Below are 18,520 nucleotides of genomic sequence, written 5' to 3'. Positions count from 1 at the left end.
AGCAAAGAGGTCCTACTGCGGTTGTACAGAGCTCTAGTGAGACCACACCTGGAGTATTGTGTGCAGTTTTGGTCCCCTAATTTGAGGAAGAACATTCTTGCTATTGAGGGAGTACAGCGTAGGTTTACAAGGTTAATTCCCGGAATGGCGGGACTGTCATATGCTGAGAGAATGGTGCGGCTGGGCTTGTGTACTCTGGAGTTTAGAAGGATGAGAGGGAATCTTATTGAGATGTAAGATTATTAAGGGTTTGGATACGCTAGAGGCAGGAAACATGTTCCCGATGTTGGAGTCCAGAACCAGGGGCCACAGTTTAAGAATAAGGGGTAAGCCATTTAGAACGGAGACGAGGAAACACTTTTTCTCACAGAGAGTTGTGAGTTTGTGGAATTCTCTGCCTCAGAGGGCGGTAGAGGCCGGTTCTCTGGATACTTTCAAGAGAGAGCTAGGTAGCGGAGTCAGGGGATATGGGGAGAAGGCAGGAACGGGGTACTGATTGGGGATGATCAGCCATGATCACATTGAATGGCCGAATGGCCTACTCCTGCACCTATTGTCTATTGAAGCAGAGGAATATGCTGTACATTGGAGGATACTGAAAGGTGTGAAGAAACAGGAAAATCCACAAGCAGAAATCAATGATCCTTAAAGGTTGCAATACTCTCAATAAGGTGCTTAAGACGAATTGAAGAATGGTGCTGCTGGCTTAACCCCCTATCAGTTTTCGATTTCGGGGCTTCAGCAAAAAATTATGGCTAATGGGCCTGTCCCACTTAGGCGACTGCAGGAGACTATGAGGTCGCCACATGTTCGCGGGTGGTTGCTGGGTAGTCATGGTCGTGAGTAGTTCCCATGTCAACATGTTGAAAAATTAGCAGCGACCAGAATGAAGCCGCCATGGAGAGTAGCGAGAATTCTCGTGCCATAGGTGCAGTGGTAGTGGGTTGTCGTAGGTTGTAGCCGGTGCTGACCGGTGAATTTCATTGGCTCATTGGGGGAAAAAAAAACGTAAGCAGTTTTCAGAACCAAGAATAACCGCCGAGATTCATAGCCGCGTATCTCTGGCTCTTAAAGTTGGCTCCACTCCCCCCTCTCCCACCCCCATCTCCCCCCCTCTTTTAAAGGACTTACGTGACCTTCCCGTACAATGTGTTTTCTCCGTCCTAATTACAGCGCCAACCTTCCTGTTCATCGCGGTGTGTGTCTGTATCACATTGGCTTTGCACCGTGTGAATTTCACTCAGACAGCACTCCGCCCGCTTGCCCTGTCCCCCGCCTGCATAACGGGCTGGTGAAGGAAGCGATGTGTGCGTGTGTGTTCCACTCTGGCAGTCGCCTGAAAAATCGCCTAAGTGGGACTGGCCCATAAGTCTTGGCAACAGCACTGTCGACTGTGTGGGAGGTCTGCTCCAAAACAATTCAAATAGTACTGAATCCATATCAATTTTCTCTTCCTGTTGGTTAAAGGTAAAAAGAACGAGGTGATGTGTGAAACTATATAACTGAGACACAGCTCAATATGAACAAATGTTCTCTGTGTCCACCATTTTCATGAGGTCATAAGTGATAGGTGCAAAATTAGGCCATTTGGCCCATATTCTACTCCACCATTAAACCGTGGCTGATCTATCTCTTCCTCCTAACCATTCTCCTGCCTTCTCCCCATAACCCTTGACACCCGTACTAATCAAGAATCTATCTATCTGCCTTAAACAGAGGCAGTAACATTTTACGATAACATTTGATCAAATTAGACTTTTTTTTAAACTGGTAATATGAGAATGTTTTATTATTTATAACTATTCAAAAAGTATTGACAAGATATCAAATAAATAGGTTTATAGTGTACTTACTAAGGTCACTAGGTAAGAACAGAAAGATTTGCGCAGTCATGTGCAAGGCATTTTTGCAAACTTTGTAAAATTGTGAAACATTTGTAGTTCTTATAACGTGGAAAGTTTACAAGAAATGTTAAAAATAGGAATCACAAGGTAAACTTCCGTTTATTCCAGATTCAGTTATATTCCAGAATATGAAATATCACAGCATATATTTCATTATTTTTGTTGCTTATGGGCATATTGCTTACACCTAAATTAGTGTGACTGTCATCTCTATCATATAGCAATAAGATTTTCAAGACTGGAACAGTCCATCCAGTCAATCAGTCTTGCAGTGGAATTAAAAATAATTTTGTGGAAAATATTTTGCTACATCTGCTCAGAACCTTGTTTCTAAAAATTGTGTTGCATTAGTGTAACGTGTTAGATAACATTGTCACTGCATTCTCCTGTCATTTGGTGGATATTTTGGAACCCTTACCCTTGTCTTGGGGTCTGGTTTACAATGTGGTCTACTGTCAAATGTTGTGTTCACAGTCAACTGGGGTGGGGTGGTGGGAGGTTGTGCAGTGGATTTGATTCCTAGCTGTGGAGTAGGCGGCCACTTCTCCTGAGGGCAGTAAAGATTGATTCCTGGCTCCACACGTTCTCTGTGGCAGGTTACAGTCTGTCCGGTTGATTTTTTTGTGGACTCGGTGGTTATCGATTTGTTGATCACATTTTCTTGTCTCAGTATTCCTTACTTGAGCGTAGTGAGGTCATTTGATTTTGCAATACAGTACTATAGACGAATCAAATAAAGTAAAATGTAGCTTTTTACTTCACATGACAGAGATACCATAGTTTCAGTGTAGCAGTGAATTAAACATTATCTTGTGGGAAATATTTGGCTACACTTGCAAAGAGCTTGTTTCTGAAAGGTGTGCATTACATTAATGTTTAGTGTTGGATAACATTGTCACAGCAATGCTGGCTGCTTCATGTCAAGTGCACATGTGCTGTTTATTTTTGCTTTCTTTACTGGAAAAGGAACTGTGAGTATGATGCAAGGCTCAGCATTCATCTGCATTTCATCAGCTTTATATTGTATTAAATCATTGTAAAATGGCAATTGCTTGACTGGTTAACTGGTATATCTTCCTGTTGTTTCATGGGTATCAGGCCATGGTACTAATTTGTCTATGTCTACTCTTTTATAGGAGCTGGAATTATGTCGAAGGCTGTACAAACTTCATTTCCAACTACTACTTTTGTATCAAGCCTACTGCAAACTTATAAATCAAGTGGACATGATTAAGCAAGAGGCCGAGGTAAACTGTTTCTGCATTCTCTACTAACTTGCCATTATCCACCTTGAATTCTATTTTGTATAGCTGTTAAAATCAGCATCCTTACTACATAACGATTAGGTAATCATTATTCAAATAATTGTTCTCCATTAATTGTTCTATGTATTCCCAAAGTAAACCCCTTCACCCCACATAATAGAATTTGTAAAAAATAAATCAATGCAAGATGTATTTAAAACTTTCATCATACTTTCAAACCAACAATTCTTCTTCCATCACAGACCCTGTCATCTCTTGAAATTATTTTTTTTCACATATACTTAAAACCTTTTCCCTTGCATTTCTCATGTTCTTTTTCAGCTCTGTGGACTGTGTCCCCGAGACATTCTCATGTTCTTTTTCAGCTCTGTGGACTGTCCCAGGATTCATTGTCCTGTTGAATCATTATTGTTGATGTTAATTGTTTTTTAATAATTTTTTATGCCTCTTCATTATTATTCGTGGAGGCAGCATTATGTTAAAAGTGCGTAAGTTAAATATTTATAGCAGTATATTTTTCTGCGACTACATCCGTATTGTGTAATAAACGTGATTCTATTCAGGGCTTAAGATACCTCCAGGCTGTGTGCTCAGACCCCTGCTCTCTCTCTGTATACCCATGACTATAAGCCAGACACAACTCCAACGGCCTTTAAATTCACTGTTGTTGAAGGAATCTTCTCTACCAACAGCTAAAATAAGAGGCATGTGCATCTATAGAGATCTGTACCACATAAATTTAAATGGCATAAAAAGAGATAATCCACGCAGACCTTGGTGACTGGGAGAAATAAATAGTAGAAATAGATGAAATGGTGGCAAAACTTGCAAAGATAGCAAATTCAACAAATATTTATTGAATATTTGACAATGTGGATTGTCAAAGGCCCATGTGTGCCCAATAAAAACAAATAACAGTGATATTGAAAATAAAGTATTGTGTATGTAACATGTCAGCAACAGTGGTTACAGTAGAATGACAATAACAGGCATTCTATTCTATTCTATAAGTAAAGAGGAAAGTCCCAGAAATTCTGACGTAAATAATTTTAAATGAAGATCAAGGATGTTGCAAAATTTGCATTATCTAAATAATGGTAGTGAAGAAAATAAGGGCACTCAAGAGTGGTCAATTCTCAGGACCAAATGTTTTGCCATCCTAGAAATTTACATGATGTTGGTGATAATATAGAAAGATTCCCTTGCTATAATTTTAAAAAACATTAACAGAAATTGCTGGAAATACTCAGTGAGTCCCTGTTTAGAGAATCAAATGATCTCACTACACCCAAGTGAGTTATTAGCACAGCTCTTCTGTTGCCTCTGGCTACCCTGTCTATTCCAGTGTGTGGCCTGGCAGAGTCCAACACAATGCAGATTGATTCAACCGAAGCAGTTATCTGGGCTCAAACACTCCCCAGATCTGCTAAGGTTGTCAAAACTGTTCATGCAATCTAATTGTTGAATGTTTATGCAGGCCTATGACATTCACATTCCTTAACATGCAGGACACAGAAATAAGTTAATTTTCCTTGTACATTTAAAAACTAGAAAATATCTACCTGCAAAGTCAGCTGAAATCATTGAACTTGTTCCTGAGGATTGGAGGGTAGCAAACGTAACCCCACTTTTTAAGAAGGGAGGGAGAGAGAAAACGGGGAATTACAGACCAGTTAGTCTAACATCGGTAGTGGGGAAACTGCTAGAGTCAGTTATTAAAGATGGGATAGCAGCACATTTGGAAAGTGGTGAAATCATTGGACAAAGTCAGCATGGATTTACGAAAGGTAAATCATGTCTGACGAATCTTATAGAATTTTTCGAGGATGTAACTAGTAGAGTGGATAGGGGCGAACCAGTGGATGTGTTGTATCTGGACTTTCAGAAGGCTTTCGACAAGGTCCCACATAAGAGATTAGTATACAAACTTAAAGCACACGGTATTGGGGGTTCAGTATTGATGTGGATAGAGAACTGGCTGGCAAACAGGAAGCAAAGAGTAGGAGTAAATGGGTCCTTTTCACAATGGCAGGTAGTGACTAGTGGGGTACCGCAAGGCTCAGTGCTGGGATCCCAGCTATTTACAATATATATTAATGATCTGGACGAGGGAATTGAAGGCAACACCTCCAAGTTTGCGGATGACACTAAGCTAGGGGGCAGTGTTAGCTGTGAGGAGGATGCTAGGAGACTGCAATGTGACTTGGATAGGCTGGGTGAGTGGGCAAATGTTTGGCAGATGCAGTATAATGTGGATAAATGTGAGGTTATCCACTTTGGTGGCAAAAACAGGAAAGCAGACTATTATCTAAATGATGGCCGATTAGGAAAAGGGGAGATGCAACGAGACCTGGGTGTCATGGTACACCAGTCATTGAAAGTAAGCATGCAGGTGCAGCAGGCAGTGAAGAAAGCGAATAGTATGTTAGCTTTCATAGCAAAAGGATTTGAGTATAGGAGCAGAGAGGTTCTACTGCAGTTGTACAGGGTCTTGGTGAGACCACACCTGGAGTATTGCGTACAGTTTTGGTCTCCAAATCTGAGGAAGGACATTATTGCCATAGAGGGAGTGCAGAGAAGGTTCACCAGACTGATTCCTGGGATGTCAGGACTTTCATATGAAGAAAGACTGGATAGACTCGGCTTATACTCGCTAGAATTTAGGAGATTGAGGGGGGATCTAATAGAAACTTACAAAATTCTTAAGGGGTTGGACAGGCTAGATGCAGGAAGATTGTTCCCGATGTTGGGGAAGTCCAGGACAAGGGGTCACAGCTTAAGGATAAGGGGGAAATCCTTTAAGACCGAGATGAGAAGAACATTTTTCACACAGAGAGTGGTGAATCTCTGGAACTCTCTGCCACAGAGGGTAGTTGAGGCCTGTTCATTGGCTATATTTAAGAGGCAGAGAAGGCAGGTACGGGATACTGAGTTGGATGATCAGCCATGATCATATTGAATGGTGGTGCAGGCTCGAAGGGCCGAATGGCCTACTCCTGCACCTATTTTCTATGTTTCATTGTTTAAATTACAAAATCACGTTGAATTAGCTTCAGGCGTCAATGTGTTTCTCTCAGTTGCGTGTGGATATGACAGGTTTGAACCAATACAACTGCCCATTGTTTCCAATAAGGAATCTACCACAGTAATATGGTATCTGGACAAAAATGCCAGCACAATCACCAGTGTTGAAAACCAGGACCTCTGAAAGGAAGTTAGAAGCAGAAATGTGTAGGCACCGGGACTGAAGTTTGATCTCATTGCTTCAGATCAATTAGCTTTCATCAGAACGGGGAAAAGTTAAGAGGAAAAAAATGGTTTAAGAAGTTATTGATTGATGAAGGAGAGTCAACACTGAGAGACTGAATTACTGCTCAGGGGAATTCTCCTGGGTGTTAATAAGGTTGTACAGATGATAAAAACAGATATTGTTGAAGACTCTCCCGAGGTACATTCCAAAAGACATACAGGTTTGTTGGTTAATTGGTCTCTGTCGAATGCCTCTTTTGTGAAGGGAGTGGATACAAAAGTGCGATGACATAGAACTAGTGTGACTGTGGTCGACTTGGACTCAGTGGGCCATAGGACCTGTTTCCATGCTGTTTCTTTAATGTCATCTCTAACTATTTCATTTTTGAAATTTAAAAATTAAACTTTTACAGTTTGGCCTCTTTCATGGTAATCTTATGAAATTCAAACGCAACATCTCCCATTTGTTAATCGAGTACTGTAACCCATAATTCTAGGAAATCATCCTCTGCTCCACTGTAATTGTCAATGTGATAGTCGCTATGATTAAAGGGAAAGTTACTAAATCTCCATTCTGCCTTCATGGACGGAATGTCATTCATTAAATAGGTGAAGGTGATTGAGTCCGGCCATTGTCCTAAGAAACTCCTGCAGCAGTGCCTTGGGTTTAACCCTCCAACATCTTGTCATCCTGCCAGTGAGATGTTTCCTCTTTAAATACCATCAACTTCAAACTTATTCACCTCCCTAGATTCCTCATAGTTTCTGGCGTACTATTCTTAACTTCCTTAAATGATATATTTGAAGTCGTACCTATTCAAGAAATTTAATAACATTCAAAATATGGCAGTCTGCTAGCTTGCCCCCCTTTGATTACCGGATTACCATGGCTACAATTGTGTACTGTAGGAAGGGCAAGGACAGCAGGTACATCAACGCAACAGCTCTTCCAATTTCTTGCCATCATTCACTTTCCATGTTGGAATTAATTCACCAATTCTTAATGGGCATAAGTATTTTGGAACTCCCTTCCTAACAACAAAAAAATGTTCAGTTGTGTGACCACCAGCTTCTGGAAGAACAAATAGGAATGGGCAATAAATGTCTGTGTTCTCTGAAACACCCTTTCAGAATAATAGATAGAGATTGTAAATAAGCGAGCTGCACGATCTGGAGTTCAAGATCATCTTTAATCTGTACACATAGTATAGTGGTACAGCAGGTGGTTAGTTCATCGTTACCGCTTCCAAGACTGACCAATATAGGAAGTGGGTGTAGTATGAATCATACAATGAGGTGGGGTTAGTGATGCTATTTATACTATGATTGGTTCACATGCAATAACCAATCTACATCCTTCCCCGTAAAGATCGAATATAGTTAAACACACATGCAACTTTTTTTATTTTTCGTGAGTTCATCGGGCGTTGGGCTGGAGAGCCCAGGACCCCGTCTCTAGCGATGTTTCTGAGCTTTAATAGGTCGAGGTACACATCCGACTTGGTTAGGTGGGCGCGTTCATTTGCTGTTTTGCTCTTCTGACGGCCCGTTCAGCGAGCCCGTTACTTTGTGGGTATTCGGGACTGCTCGTGACATGGTGAAAATTCCATCTGTTGGCAAAGTGTTTGAACGAATGGCTGGTAAATTGTCTTCCGTTGTCGGTTTGCAAGCGGACGGGTGCGTCAAATGTGGAGAAGTGTCTATGTAGCTTTTGAATAACAATTTCTGATGTGATAGAGGGCAGTAAATCAAGTTAGAGTAGGAGTCGACCAAGACTAGATAATCATAGTGAGGTGGGGTTAGTGATGCTATTTCTACTATGATTTGTTCACATGCAATAACCAATCTACAGAGATAATTTAAATATGTGCATGTTTTTGTTCTTCCTCCATTGTTTGACTATGTGGGAGAACCATCTCAGTCTCTTTACATGGATGACTTTTTGTTTTAAGGTTATAAATATGTCTGAAGAACTTGCCTTGTTGGAGGTTTGTCTGAAAGAGGCAGAAAGTATCAGTGATGAAGTTGAAGTCCCTGAAACCTTGCAAACTTGCACAGAGACTGCCATTCAATCTCTCATTGAATCTTTGCGAGACAAGGAGTTTCCTTCTGCACTTGCTCAGGTCAAGGCATTCAGGTAACACATCTGATTATTTTAATCAATAATGCTAGCAGGAATCCACATCCTATCGTTGTAATTGAGTCAACTTGTTTAAGGATTAGATGGTAAACATGAATTCCGGAGTTGCATGTGTGCAATCTAATGAAATTTGACAAATTAATGTTGTTCATGTGATTTACTTTGGTTTCTACAGGATACTACATCAATATTTAATACATTTTATGGTTGCAGCTTATTAGTATGGAACATTGTATCCAGCAACCATTAGTTTAAACTGTTTTTACTTTTCAATGAATTTTCCATTACAAAAGTAATCTTTATTGTAATGTGGGGGAATTCCCAACATTAATGTGCCTGGGAGCTCTTTGACCCTGTATCTAATTGTAGATTGGTTGAATATCCTTTTCAGAAGCAATTCCCCCCTCCCCCAATTATTAAAGTCTATTCAAGCTAATCAATTCCTTAATCAAATTTTGGTGTGTTCTTTCTCTGGTTATTTGCTTCATTGCCATCACCAGGTGGGTCAGTGGTGCGGAATCTGGGAATCATGAATCATAAGCAGTTGACCTGCTACAAATATTAGTTTCAGGCACATGTTGTAATAAAGATAAATTGTTAAATTGGATACTCTGCTGGTCACATGATACTGAACATTTTTCCTCGCTATTTCCTGGAATCATCTGATTTTATAAACTGAAGGTTTACAAGCATTTGTTAAGAAAATAAAGCTGGGTGGGATGCGATGAGGCTGCAAGGTGACTTGGATAGGTTCGGTGAGTGGGCAGATGCTGGATAATGTGAGGTTATCCAATTTGGTGGCAAGAACAGGATGGCAGATTAAGAAAAGGGGATGTGCAACAAGACCTGGGCGTGCTTGTACATCAGTCACTGAAAGTAAGCATGCAGTGAAGAAAGCTAATGGCATGTTGGCCTTCATTGCGAGAGGATTTGAGTTTAGATGGAAGGAGGTCCTACTGCAGTTGTACAGGGAACTGGTGAGACCGCACATGGAGTATTGAGTGCAATTTTGGTCTCTGAATTTGAGGGATTGCAGCATAGGTTCACTGTGTTAATTCCCAGGGTAACGGGACTGACATACGATGAAAGAATGGGTCGACTGGGCTTGTATTCACTGGAATTTAGAAGGATGAGAAGGGATCTTATAGAAACATAAAATTCTTAAGCAATTGGACAGGCTAGATGCAGGAAAAATGTTCCCGGTGTTGGGGGATTACAGAACCAGGGGTCACAGTTTAAGAATAAGGGGTAGACTATTTAGGACAGATGAGGAAAAAACAAATTTCACCCAGAGAGTTGTGAATTTGGAATTCTCCGCCACATTAGAGGCCAATTCACTGGATGTTTTCAAGAGGGGGTTAGATTTAGCTCTTAGGGCTAAAGTAATCAAGGGATATGGGGGGAAAAGTAAGAATGGGGTACTGATTTTAGATGATCAGACTGAATAGCGGTGCTGGCTCGAAAGGCCTACTGCTGCACCTATTTTTCGTAAACAAAAATCAAAATGTCTGGAGATTTTGGAAATCCAAAATAAAAACAGAAAATATTAGAATTTCTCCACAAGTCAGAAAGCATCTGTGGGAAAGAGAAACAGTTAACATTTCAGATCAAAGTCCCTTCATCGAAATGGCTCTGGCCAGTTCTCCACAGTATGTCCAGTATTTTTTTAAGACATCTTGAGATCCATTGGTTACCAGTTACATTAGTTTTAGAGATTGCATAAAATTTGAGATCTTTTTAAACTAACTTTTACGTATTTATCCACCAGATCCGTATGGCCCAATGATATTTTTGGAAATGCAGAAGATGATCCGCTACAAACTCTCCTGCACATTTATTTTCGCCATCAGACATTGGGCCAAACTGGCAGTTTTGCTGTCGTGGGCTCAAACCAGGATTTATCCAAAGTGTGCTCCAAATTGATGGAGTTGAATCTACAAATTCGCGAGTCTCTTCGAACAGTGCAGTCGTACCAGCTTCTGGCAAAAACAACTCCTGCAGCTGACATTCAGAGTACTGGATTTTAATCTACAGCAGTAACTCACTATTTACACATTGCATTAAGAAACATTATGAATATTAACCATATCCCCTCAGCTTCAATTTGTCTTCAACTCTCAGCAGGTTGCATATATTTATAGAAGGTCAGATGTAAAGAACCAGATGTTAAACAGGGGGGAATAAGATAAGCATCGTGGACAGTAGCTGCACACAATTCACAGTAGGATGGGGCAAGTCACTCCAGGTGGACAAAATAGGGGTTGACTGTGCAACATTATGGTCTATTGCACTGGCACTGTAGCCATATTGAAAGTAAAAGGCACAGAAGGGCATATATTCTTCATTTTCTGAAGACAAGCCAGCTCCCACAGTACAATGTATAATAATGATAATAAGGCTCTCCGCAGCAGGTGGAATGATGCTAAAAATCATCCAGGAAATGGCTTTAGGCTGAATAACCTGCAAGGCTTCAAAGCAACACATGGCAATATGTCAGCTTTCAATGTCTGGACAAAGGTTAGACTTAACAGACAGACAATTTCATGCCACTTGAGGCAAAGGATCGAATGCAAGAGGATAACTTGATTTGATATTGACTGCAGCATAAAGTGTTAATAGTTCATAAGGTCTCTCAGAGCATGTCTGCAAACTTTTTTTTCCAGAAATTTATTTTGTATTAGAGTTAACATGATCCATGGTATGCTGTAGAGAATCCTTTAGACAGTTGGGATACCAAACTGAGTTTTGCTCAGCAATATAAAACTAATACTGCATCTGTTACCTTGTTTACTGCTCAGTGGACATTGGATGTTCTCTGTTCAGTGGTTATGTTACAAGTACTGATGGTATATAACCAAAAATGCACCCGTAGGGACTTACCAAGTGACAACAGAACTAGTGCTGCATCCTAGCTATTTTCATTAGGAGAGCTCATCTAAGTTATTCTATTCTGTAAATATTTTAGACTTGTATAGTGTAAAAAAAACAGTATTTCCTTGTATATTTGTGCATTGCACTGTTGAGAATAGGTGTATAAAAGTAATGCAAAACAAAATACTTAAGTACTGGTAACGAGTCTTTATCTGCTGCCTCTCCAGCCTGAATTTAGATAAACCCGTGAGCAAATAATATTCTGTCTCCTGAAGATTTTGAACTTCGGGACCATCCTTTGCTGCATTATTGAGAAAAACAAAGACTGAATACACAATGTTAGTGATACTCAAGGACAAAGTCCGAAACTTTCCAGCTTTTGAAATAAGTGAGATTGTTCACAGCAGTGGCTCTCTGTGGGGAAAGAAATCGAATGTAAATTCATCCATTGATGGTGTCTGCCTCTTTTTGCTGGGAATGACCCTGCTTATTATATGCATCTATCCTATCCACTGTGATTTTTATTGGGCTCCATATCATGGAGCATAGAATGTACTGTTCAATTTTAGCTTTTTGCCTTCTGAGAAAGTGAACTGTAGACCAGGCGTATTTGTAATGAATTGTATGAGTTTAAGGCACTGTGCATGCTATCAGACTGCAAACAGTAGTTCAGATAATTTAAAGCTCTGTAACCAGTCATAGCAAATTAACAAATCACTGTAATCATTCTTCGATGATAAATTATTTTGTTGGCAGTTTGGTACTTTGACTCTAAATATTTAATGGGAAAACTAGTTATGTACATTTTTTATTTCATATCTTAAGAACTTTAATACATTTATCACGTGTAGATAACAAAACATGATTAATTCTCCTGCCTGTGTTTGGTTAAGCAAAAGCTAACCATCAAGTTTATTGGCCTCTAACATTTCATTACACTTTACTATTGATAGCTCTTATAGCTTTTATCACATGCTAGACGTTTGAATTTAACTCTTGCGGGATCCATGTTTTATTTGAATAATTAATTCTGGGAGATGGCCCTTTTTTTTTTTTTTTTTTTTTAAAATACAAGAAATAATGAGGCTAGGTCTTGACTTTAGTTGGTATCCACTTAAGGATTAAAGACCCAATTTGAAGTTATAGCTCAAATTAAACAGGGTTATGCATGTTTATTAACATACATAACATTGGAAGTGTTCTCTACCCACAGCCCCATTAAATGTGGTTAATGGGATATTATCTTACAAGCTGGTTCGATTTGTGTTCAACACCACAAGGTAATTTTCTCTTCAGACTGAACATTTAGGAATAATTCTACTTCCCACAGGTCATATAACAATCACCAACTTGGAAAGCAAGTGTTAGTTATTCTCAAGTTCATGTCTTAGGAGCAGAAGTAAGCCCATCATCTGCACCGCCATTCAATTGTGGCCGATCTATCTTCCCTCCCCATAACCCTTTAAGAATCTGTCAATCTCTACCTTGAAAATACCCAATGATGGCCTCCACAGATTCACCACCACCACTGAAGAAATTCCTCCTCCTCTTTTTAAAGGTGCATCTTTTTATTCTGACACCATGTGCTCTGGTCCTAGAGCCTCCCACTATTGGAAGCATCCATTCTATCCAAGCCTGTCACTATTTGGCATGTTTCAATGAGGGTTCCCCTCATCTTTCTAAACTCAAATACAGGCCCAGTGCCATCAAACGCTCATCATATGTTAACCCTGGGATCATCCTCTTAAACCTCTGCTGGACCATCCCCAACTCCAGCACATCCTTAAGATATGGGGCGCAAAACTGTTCACAATACTCCAAATGCAGTCTGACCAATGCCTTAAAGCCTCAGCATTACATCCTTGTTTTTATACTCTAGTCCCATAACACTGCATTTCCCTTCCGTACTACCAATTCAACTTACAAGCTAATCTTTTGAGAATCCTGCGCCAGCACTCCCAAGCGCCTTTGCACCTCCGATTTCTGAATTTACTCCATTTAGAAAAGTTTACACTCTGGCGCTTGGTTTCTCTCGTGTACAGGAGACTGCATTTAGAGCACCGAATGCAACACGCCAGGCTGGAAGCGCAATTGAATCACCCACTTCACCCGGAGGAATTACCAATGTCTGAATGGTGGAGAAAAGAGCACATGTTGCACTTGCTGCAAGGTTGCATGCTGCAAGGTTGCATGCGGAAGAGCAGACCAGGGTGTCACAAAGGAGAGTGCCTGGGGCTTGTTGAAGAGAGAGTGAAATGGGTCTGGTCGTGGCATGTGCAGAGGCTCCATGAGAATCTCGTTTCAGTTGCTGGGTGTCGTTCGCTCACCCTCCCCAGCAACTAAACCCAGCATTTGGTCCGGAGACTACTAAAGGGGCTGTCTCACTTAGGCGACCTAATCCGCGAGTTCTGACGAGTTTGCCCTCGACTCATACTCGCAGCATGGTTGACACGAGGTCGTAGGAGGTCTTTGTAACTCCCCTTCATGCTCGAGGCTTCAGCTAGGTCGCGGCGTATTTTCCAACATGTTGAAAAATGACCGCGAGTAAAAAAAGGTCGTAGGTTTATTCGTAGTAAGTCGGCATGTTAGTCGTAGGTAATCGAGGGTAGTCGAAGGTAGTCAGATAGTCTTCATCATAATCGAAGGAGGTCGTCTTCACTCTCCACTATTCGGTGTCCAATTTTCCGAAAGTTAGTAGTAGCTAGTCTAAGCTAGTCTTCAACATAGTCGAAGAAGGTCTTCAACATAGTCGAAGAAGGTCTTCAACATGACATTTTTTTATAAACTCTTCTAAACTCGCCAATTAGGTCGCCCAAGTGGGACAGCCCCTTAAACGCCAACTTTAAGCCGGGACAGTGAATAAATAAGCTTTAATGTTGAAAGCAACCACCAACCGATGCGTGCAGATGTTGGACAGATTATAATTTAACTGTAAATAATTAGGGGAGAACTACAAGGGTAGAGTTTGGAGAAAAAAAAAATCAGTACTGGAAACTGGAATATTTTGGTTAGAAATGGCCCAACACTTTCCCGGGCATGGTGGGATGGGTTAATCTCTGGCCTAGTTAAATTGTTTTAAGATAATTCCCAAGTTCAAGAAGCAACAAGAAGAAAATGTGCTTTTCACACTTTATTTTCTTTCTTTTTTTAAACCAAAAAAACAACACTTCTATTAGCTCGAGTCCCAGCAGGAAGTCAGTCCTACCATCGAGATCAAATTATGTACTTGAAGCTGAAAGTGCTGTCGCACGAGAGCCGTTTGCCCTTGCACCTGCCACACAGATCCTGACGATGCGGCTTCTTTGGGTCAACATGGCGCATTTTGATGGGACAGGTGCATCTCGACTGTTTGCAGGTCTGGTGGGCAGGAAAAAACATGTCTCACTGCAGGCTGCGGGACACTCCTCTGCAAACTTCTACATCGGCCCGGTGCTTCCTGCGCTACTTACTTGACAGGTGATGTCCTCGACACTATAAGGGTTGTATGGCATTTTGCAGGTTCTGCAAAACTGCTTGAAGTAGACCTGTGGAGGCGAGGAAGAAGTAGTGAAACACACGGTCCTCAAAGCACTAGCGGGCATCATTGCTTTTACTTTATACTTGCCTTGCTAGTGCCTTGCACACACCAGACATAAGCGCTCTCCCACCGAGCATTGCAATCCTTGCAGTGGAAATATCCGTACCTCTGCTCTAGGAACTGAAGCGAAAAGTAGAAGCGTTGTTACGGCTCAGCGATCCATGCAAGGTGTACCAGCTCCATCCCACCCCAGTTGTTTAGTGGCCAGAGATGGTCTGGGACTACCTCTGCAACAGAATAGCACAGGAACAGGCCCCTCAGCCCACAATGTGTGCCCAACATGCCATCATAAATTCACGTTATAGGAGAATTAGGTAATTCGGCCCATCAAGTCTAATCTGCCATCTAATCAGAGGTCGATCTATCTCTCCCTCCCATTCCACTGCCTCCCCCGACACCCTTACTAATCAAACTGTTACAACCACCAAATCTTATCTACCTTCACACACTCCATGTCCATGTGCCTATTCAAAATTCTCTTAAGTCTAGAGAAGGGTTTCGGCCCGAAACATTGCCTATTTCCTTCGCTCCATAGATGCTGCTGCACCCGCTGAGTTTCTCCAGCTTTTTTGTGTACCTTCAAAATTCTCTTAAAGTCACCAGTGTATTTGCCTCCTCTGCCCGCACTCTGGATAGTGTTCTAGGCACCCACCACCGTCAAAACAGGTCCCCTTTACAACTAGTCTCCAACAAATCTATGCTCTATTATATGATATTTTCATCTTTAAAAAAAAAAAAAAAAGTAACTGTCTACTGTAACTATGCTTCTCAATTTTATACACTTCTCAGGACTCTCCTCAATATCCAGCATTCCAGATAAATCAACCCAAATCTGCCAAACCTATCGCTCTAAAAGTCTAACCAATACCCCCTAATTCAGGCATCATTCTGGTAAACCTACTCTACACCCTTTCTAACACGTTTGCATCATTTTTGTGACGGGATGACTGGAGCCGCACGCAATACGCCAAATATGACCTAACCAAAGTCCTATAAAGTTCCATCATGACAGATCTAATTCTTATACTAATGCCTACTGGTGGTACTTCAACTGTTAGAGCCAGAGCGCGCATCCGGCTGGTCAACCTCTACCAGGTTAATTCACGGGATGGCGGGACTGTCATATGTTGATAGAATGGAGCGGCTGGGCTTGTACACTCTGGAATTTAGAAGGATGAGAGAGATTCTTATTGAAACATAAAATATTAAGTGTTTGGACACGTTAGAGGCAGGAAACATGTTCCCGATGTTGGGGGAGTCCAGAACCAGCGGCCACAGTTTAAGAATAAGTGGTACGCCATTTCGAACGGAGATGAGGAAAAACTTTTTCACACAGAAAGTTGTGAATCTCCACCATTCTCTGGCTCAGTGGAGGCCGGCTCTCTGGAAGCTTTGAAGAGAGAACTAGATAGGGCTCTTAAAGATAGCGGAGTCAAGGGATATGGGGAGAAGGCAGGAACGTGGGTATTGCCACTTTCATTTCACTGCACATCTCGTATGTGTATGTGACAAATAAACTTGACTTGATTGTGGTTGATCAGCCATGATCACATTGAATGGCGGTGCTGGCTCGAAGGGCCGAATGGCCTACTCCTGTACCTATTGTCAGCGGAGACCTTCAGAGCAGCGCTTCGCTTCTAACTCGCAGTAGGCCATTTAGGACTGAGATGAGGAAAAACTTTTCACCCAGTTGTGAATCTCGAATTCTCTGCTACCGAAGGCAGCGGAGGCCAATTCACTCGACGTTTTCAGGAGAGTTAGATTTAGCTCTTCTCGGGCTAACGGAATCAAAGGATATGGGGGAAAAGCAGGAACGGGGTATTGATTTTGGATTATCAGCCGTGATCATTGAATGGCCGTGCTGGTTCGAAGGGCCGACTCCTGCCTATTTTCTATGTTGGACAAGTGGAAGTTTACACGCACAGATTTACGTGCTCGACATGAGCCAAGTACTTTTCATACTCCAAATGAACTCGCTTGTCGTCCAGGCTACACTTCGGTTTGACCCACGCGTTATCAAACTGAAGGGAGAGTGTGGAGAGATACTTGTGCTAAGTGACCTCTCACTGACGCCTTGCATTCAGCTAACCCGGAAATGTTAGACTTTCCGCAAACAAGCCTGAAGTCCTGTTCGTTAATAAACTTGTGTGTGCCTTAGCGAACTACTCGGAAGGAAACTGTCTTTCAGACTTGAACTGCTTTGAGGGACAAGTTTAATCCCCGACTCGTGTGCGTAATCGATAATAAAGAAACGGGCGTTATTTTCGCTCCACCCGAGGTAGACTTAATAAAATTCTCACCTGAAATCTGAGCCGTTTCTCATTTTTGACAGCACTGGTGAGCGGCTCCTCGGTATTTTGTTCCTCCTCCTCCTCCCTCCACGTGCTGTCGGACTGCTCGGTATTTGCCCCGTCCGGGGCAGAGGACATCTCCTTCTCTGGAGGGGGGATGTCCTGCTTTCTCTCGTTCTCTTTCACCTCCAAGTCTTTCTCCGGACGTGCTTGTTTATCTTGCGGCTCTTTGGACTGCACTTTTCCATTGTCCTGGCCGTCTTTGTAGATGAAGCCGTTTAGGTTGGGCGACACGATGGGCGAGTAGATAGCCATGGTCCTCCGGAAGCGAACATGTTTGGGCATACTAACCGGGCTTCCTTGCACCTGGTTTTGTGGAGCCCGGCGCCTGAGGGCAACTCCCTTGCGCCGCGGTGTCGTCGCCGTCAGCGTCCTGGGACCCAACGAACACTGCACAGACGCGTCGATTTTAGGGTTAACCTGCACGCCGACATCTTTGGTGTTAGCTTTTCTCACTCTCAGTATTAGGTTCGGGTTCACCTGAGATAATATAGCCTTGAGCCGAGCTCGTTGGTAGTTATCAAAATATTCGGTCGGATCTCCATAGTTGTTCACGTATTGCCTCTGCCTCCAACTGGAACCCTTTGGCCGGTAATGATAAGAATAAGGGTTGTAAGGCGAGTAAATATAATCAACTGCCTCTTCGCCTAAGGTCGCCATGGTCTTAGGCAACGATACTGCGCGCCTTGCTTTATTTAAATAGTCCACTCAACCAGTAATTACAAGGCTGTTGCTAATTGGTCCAAACAATTGCGTTAACAAGCTACAATTGCGTTAACAAGCTCCACTCGCGCTTTATTATTCACGAGTGAACGATGCATTGCCGTCAGAATTCAAGCAGCTCAAAAAGATGTCATGTTATTTCTGGTGGCTCAAATAATTCCAGAGAAAATTGCGTTGGAAGGTTTGCATTTGCCCAAAGTTTTTCCTTAAAGTTATCAGCGAAAGATCAACACATTTAAAGGATAGTCATATTTAACAGCGAAAAGATCATCATTTACAAGAGAGTAACAAACTTAAACTTCTCGTTCAGTCTTCCATTTATTTTGAAATTCTTCCATTAATTTAGAAATTCTTCAATATGTTAACTCTCCAAAACAAACACACCGAATTGCACAAAACACGTGAAAAGCAAGCGCTGGCTATTAATTGGTTCCCAGCAA

The 18,520-nt window shown here is 41.7% G+C and overlaps 2 protein-coding genes across 10 annotated transcripts in view; one reads left to right on the top strand and one right to left on the bottom strand.

The window, feature by feature from the left end:
• Nucleotides 1–12,184, top strand: part of fryl (FRY like transcription coactivator) — a 318,781-nt gene extending 306,597 nt beyond the window's left edge. For 4 of the 7 annotated variants that reach the window (XM_033028305.1, XM_033028264.1, XM_033028273.1 and 1 more), the window contains 3 exons: nucleotides 3,041–3,151; nucleotides 8,371–8,555; nucleotides 10,327–12,184. In XM_033028305.1, coding sequence (XP_032884196.1) covers nucleotides 3,041–3,151; nucleotides 8,371–8,555; nucleotides 10,327–10,585 — 555 coding nt within the window. In that variant the 3' untranslated portion in view covers nucleotides 10,586–12,184. The remainder of the gene's footprint in view (nucleotides 1–3,040; nucleotides 3,152–8,370; nucleotides 8,556–10,326) is intronic. The other 3 variants (XM_033028287.1, XM_033028282.1, XM_033028297.1) reach the window with 1 other exon arrangement.
• On the bottom strand, nucleotides 7,794–18,516 carry zar1 (zygote arrest 1). Of its 3 annotated transcripts, none has more exons than XM_033028350.1 (4): nucleotides 17,307–18,511; nucleotides 15,034–15,126; nucleotides 14,879–14,953; nucleotides 7,794–8,028 (listed from the first exon to the last, which is right to left on the bottom strand). In XM_033028350.1, the coding sequence occupies exons 1-4, from the start codon at nucleotides 18,015–18,017 to the stop codon at nucleotides 7,981–7,983; spliced, it is 927 nt and encodes a 308-aa protein (XP_032884241.1). In that variant the 5' UTR covers nucleotides 18,018–18,511; the 3' UTR covers nucleotides 7,794–7,980. The 3 variants fall into 3 exon arrangements, with proteins under 3 accessions (XP_032884241.1, XP_032884225.1, XP_032884232.1); XM_033028334.1 differs by lacking the exon at nucleotides 7,794–8,028 and adding an exon at nucleotides 14,547–14,786 and having other exon boundaries at nucleotides 17,307–18,510; XM_033028341.1 differs by lacking the exons at nucleotides 7,794–8,028; nucleotides 15,034–15,126 and adding an exon at nucleotides 14,547–14,786 and having other exon boundaries at nucleotides 17,307–18,516.
• Nucleotides 18,517–18,520: the final 4 nt, after the last annotated feature.

The sequence above is a fragment of the Amblyraja radiata genome, chromosome 1 (genome assembly GCF_010909765.2).
Source record: "Amblyraja radiata isolate CabotCenter1 chromosome 1, sAmbRad1.1.pri, whole genome shotgun sequence".
Classification (NCBI taxonomy): domain Eukaryota; kingdom Metazoa; phylum Chordata; class Chondrichthyes; order Rajiformes; family Rajidae; genus Amblyraja; species Amblyraja radiata.
Note: the sequence above shows the minus strand (reverse complement) of the source record. Positions and strands in the feature narration are given on the sequence as shown.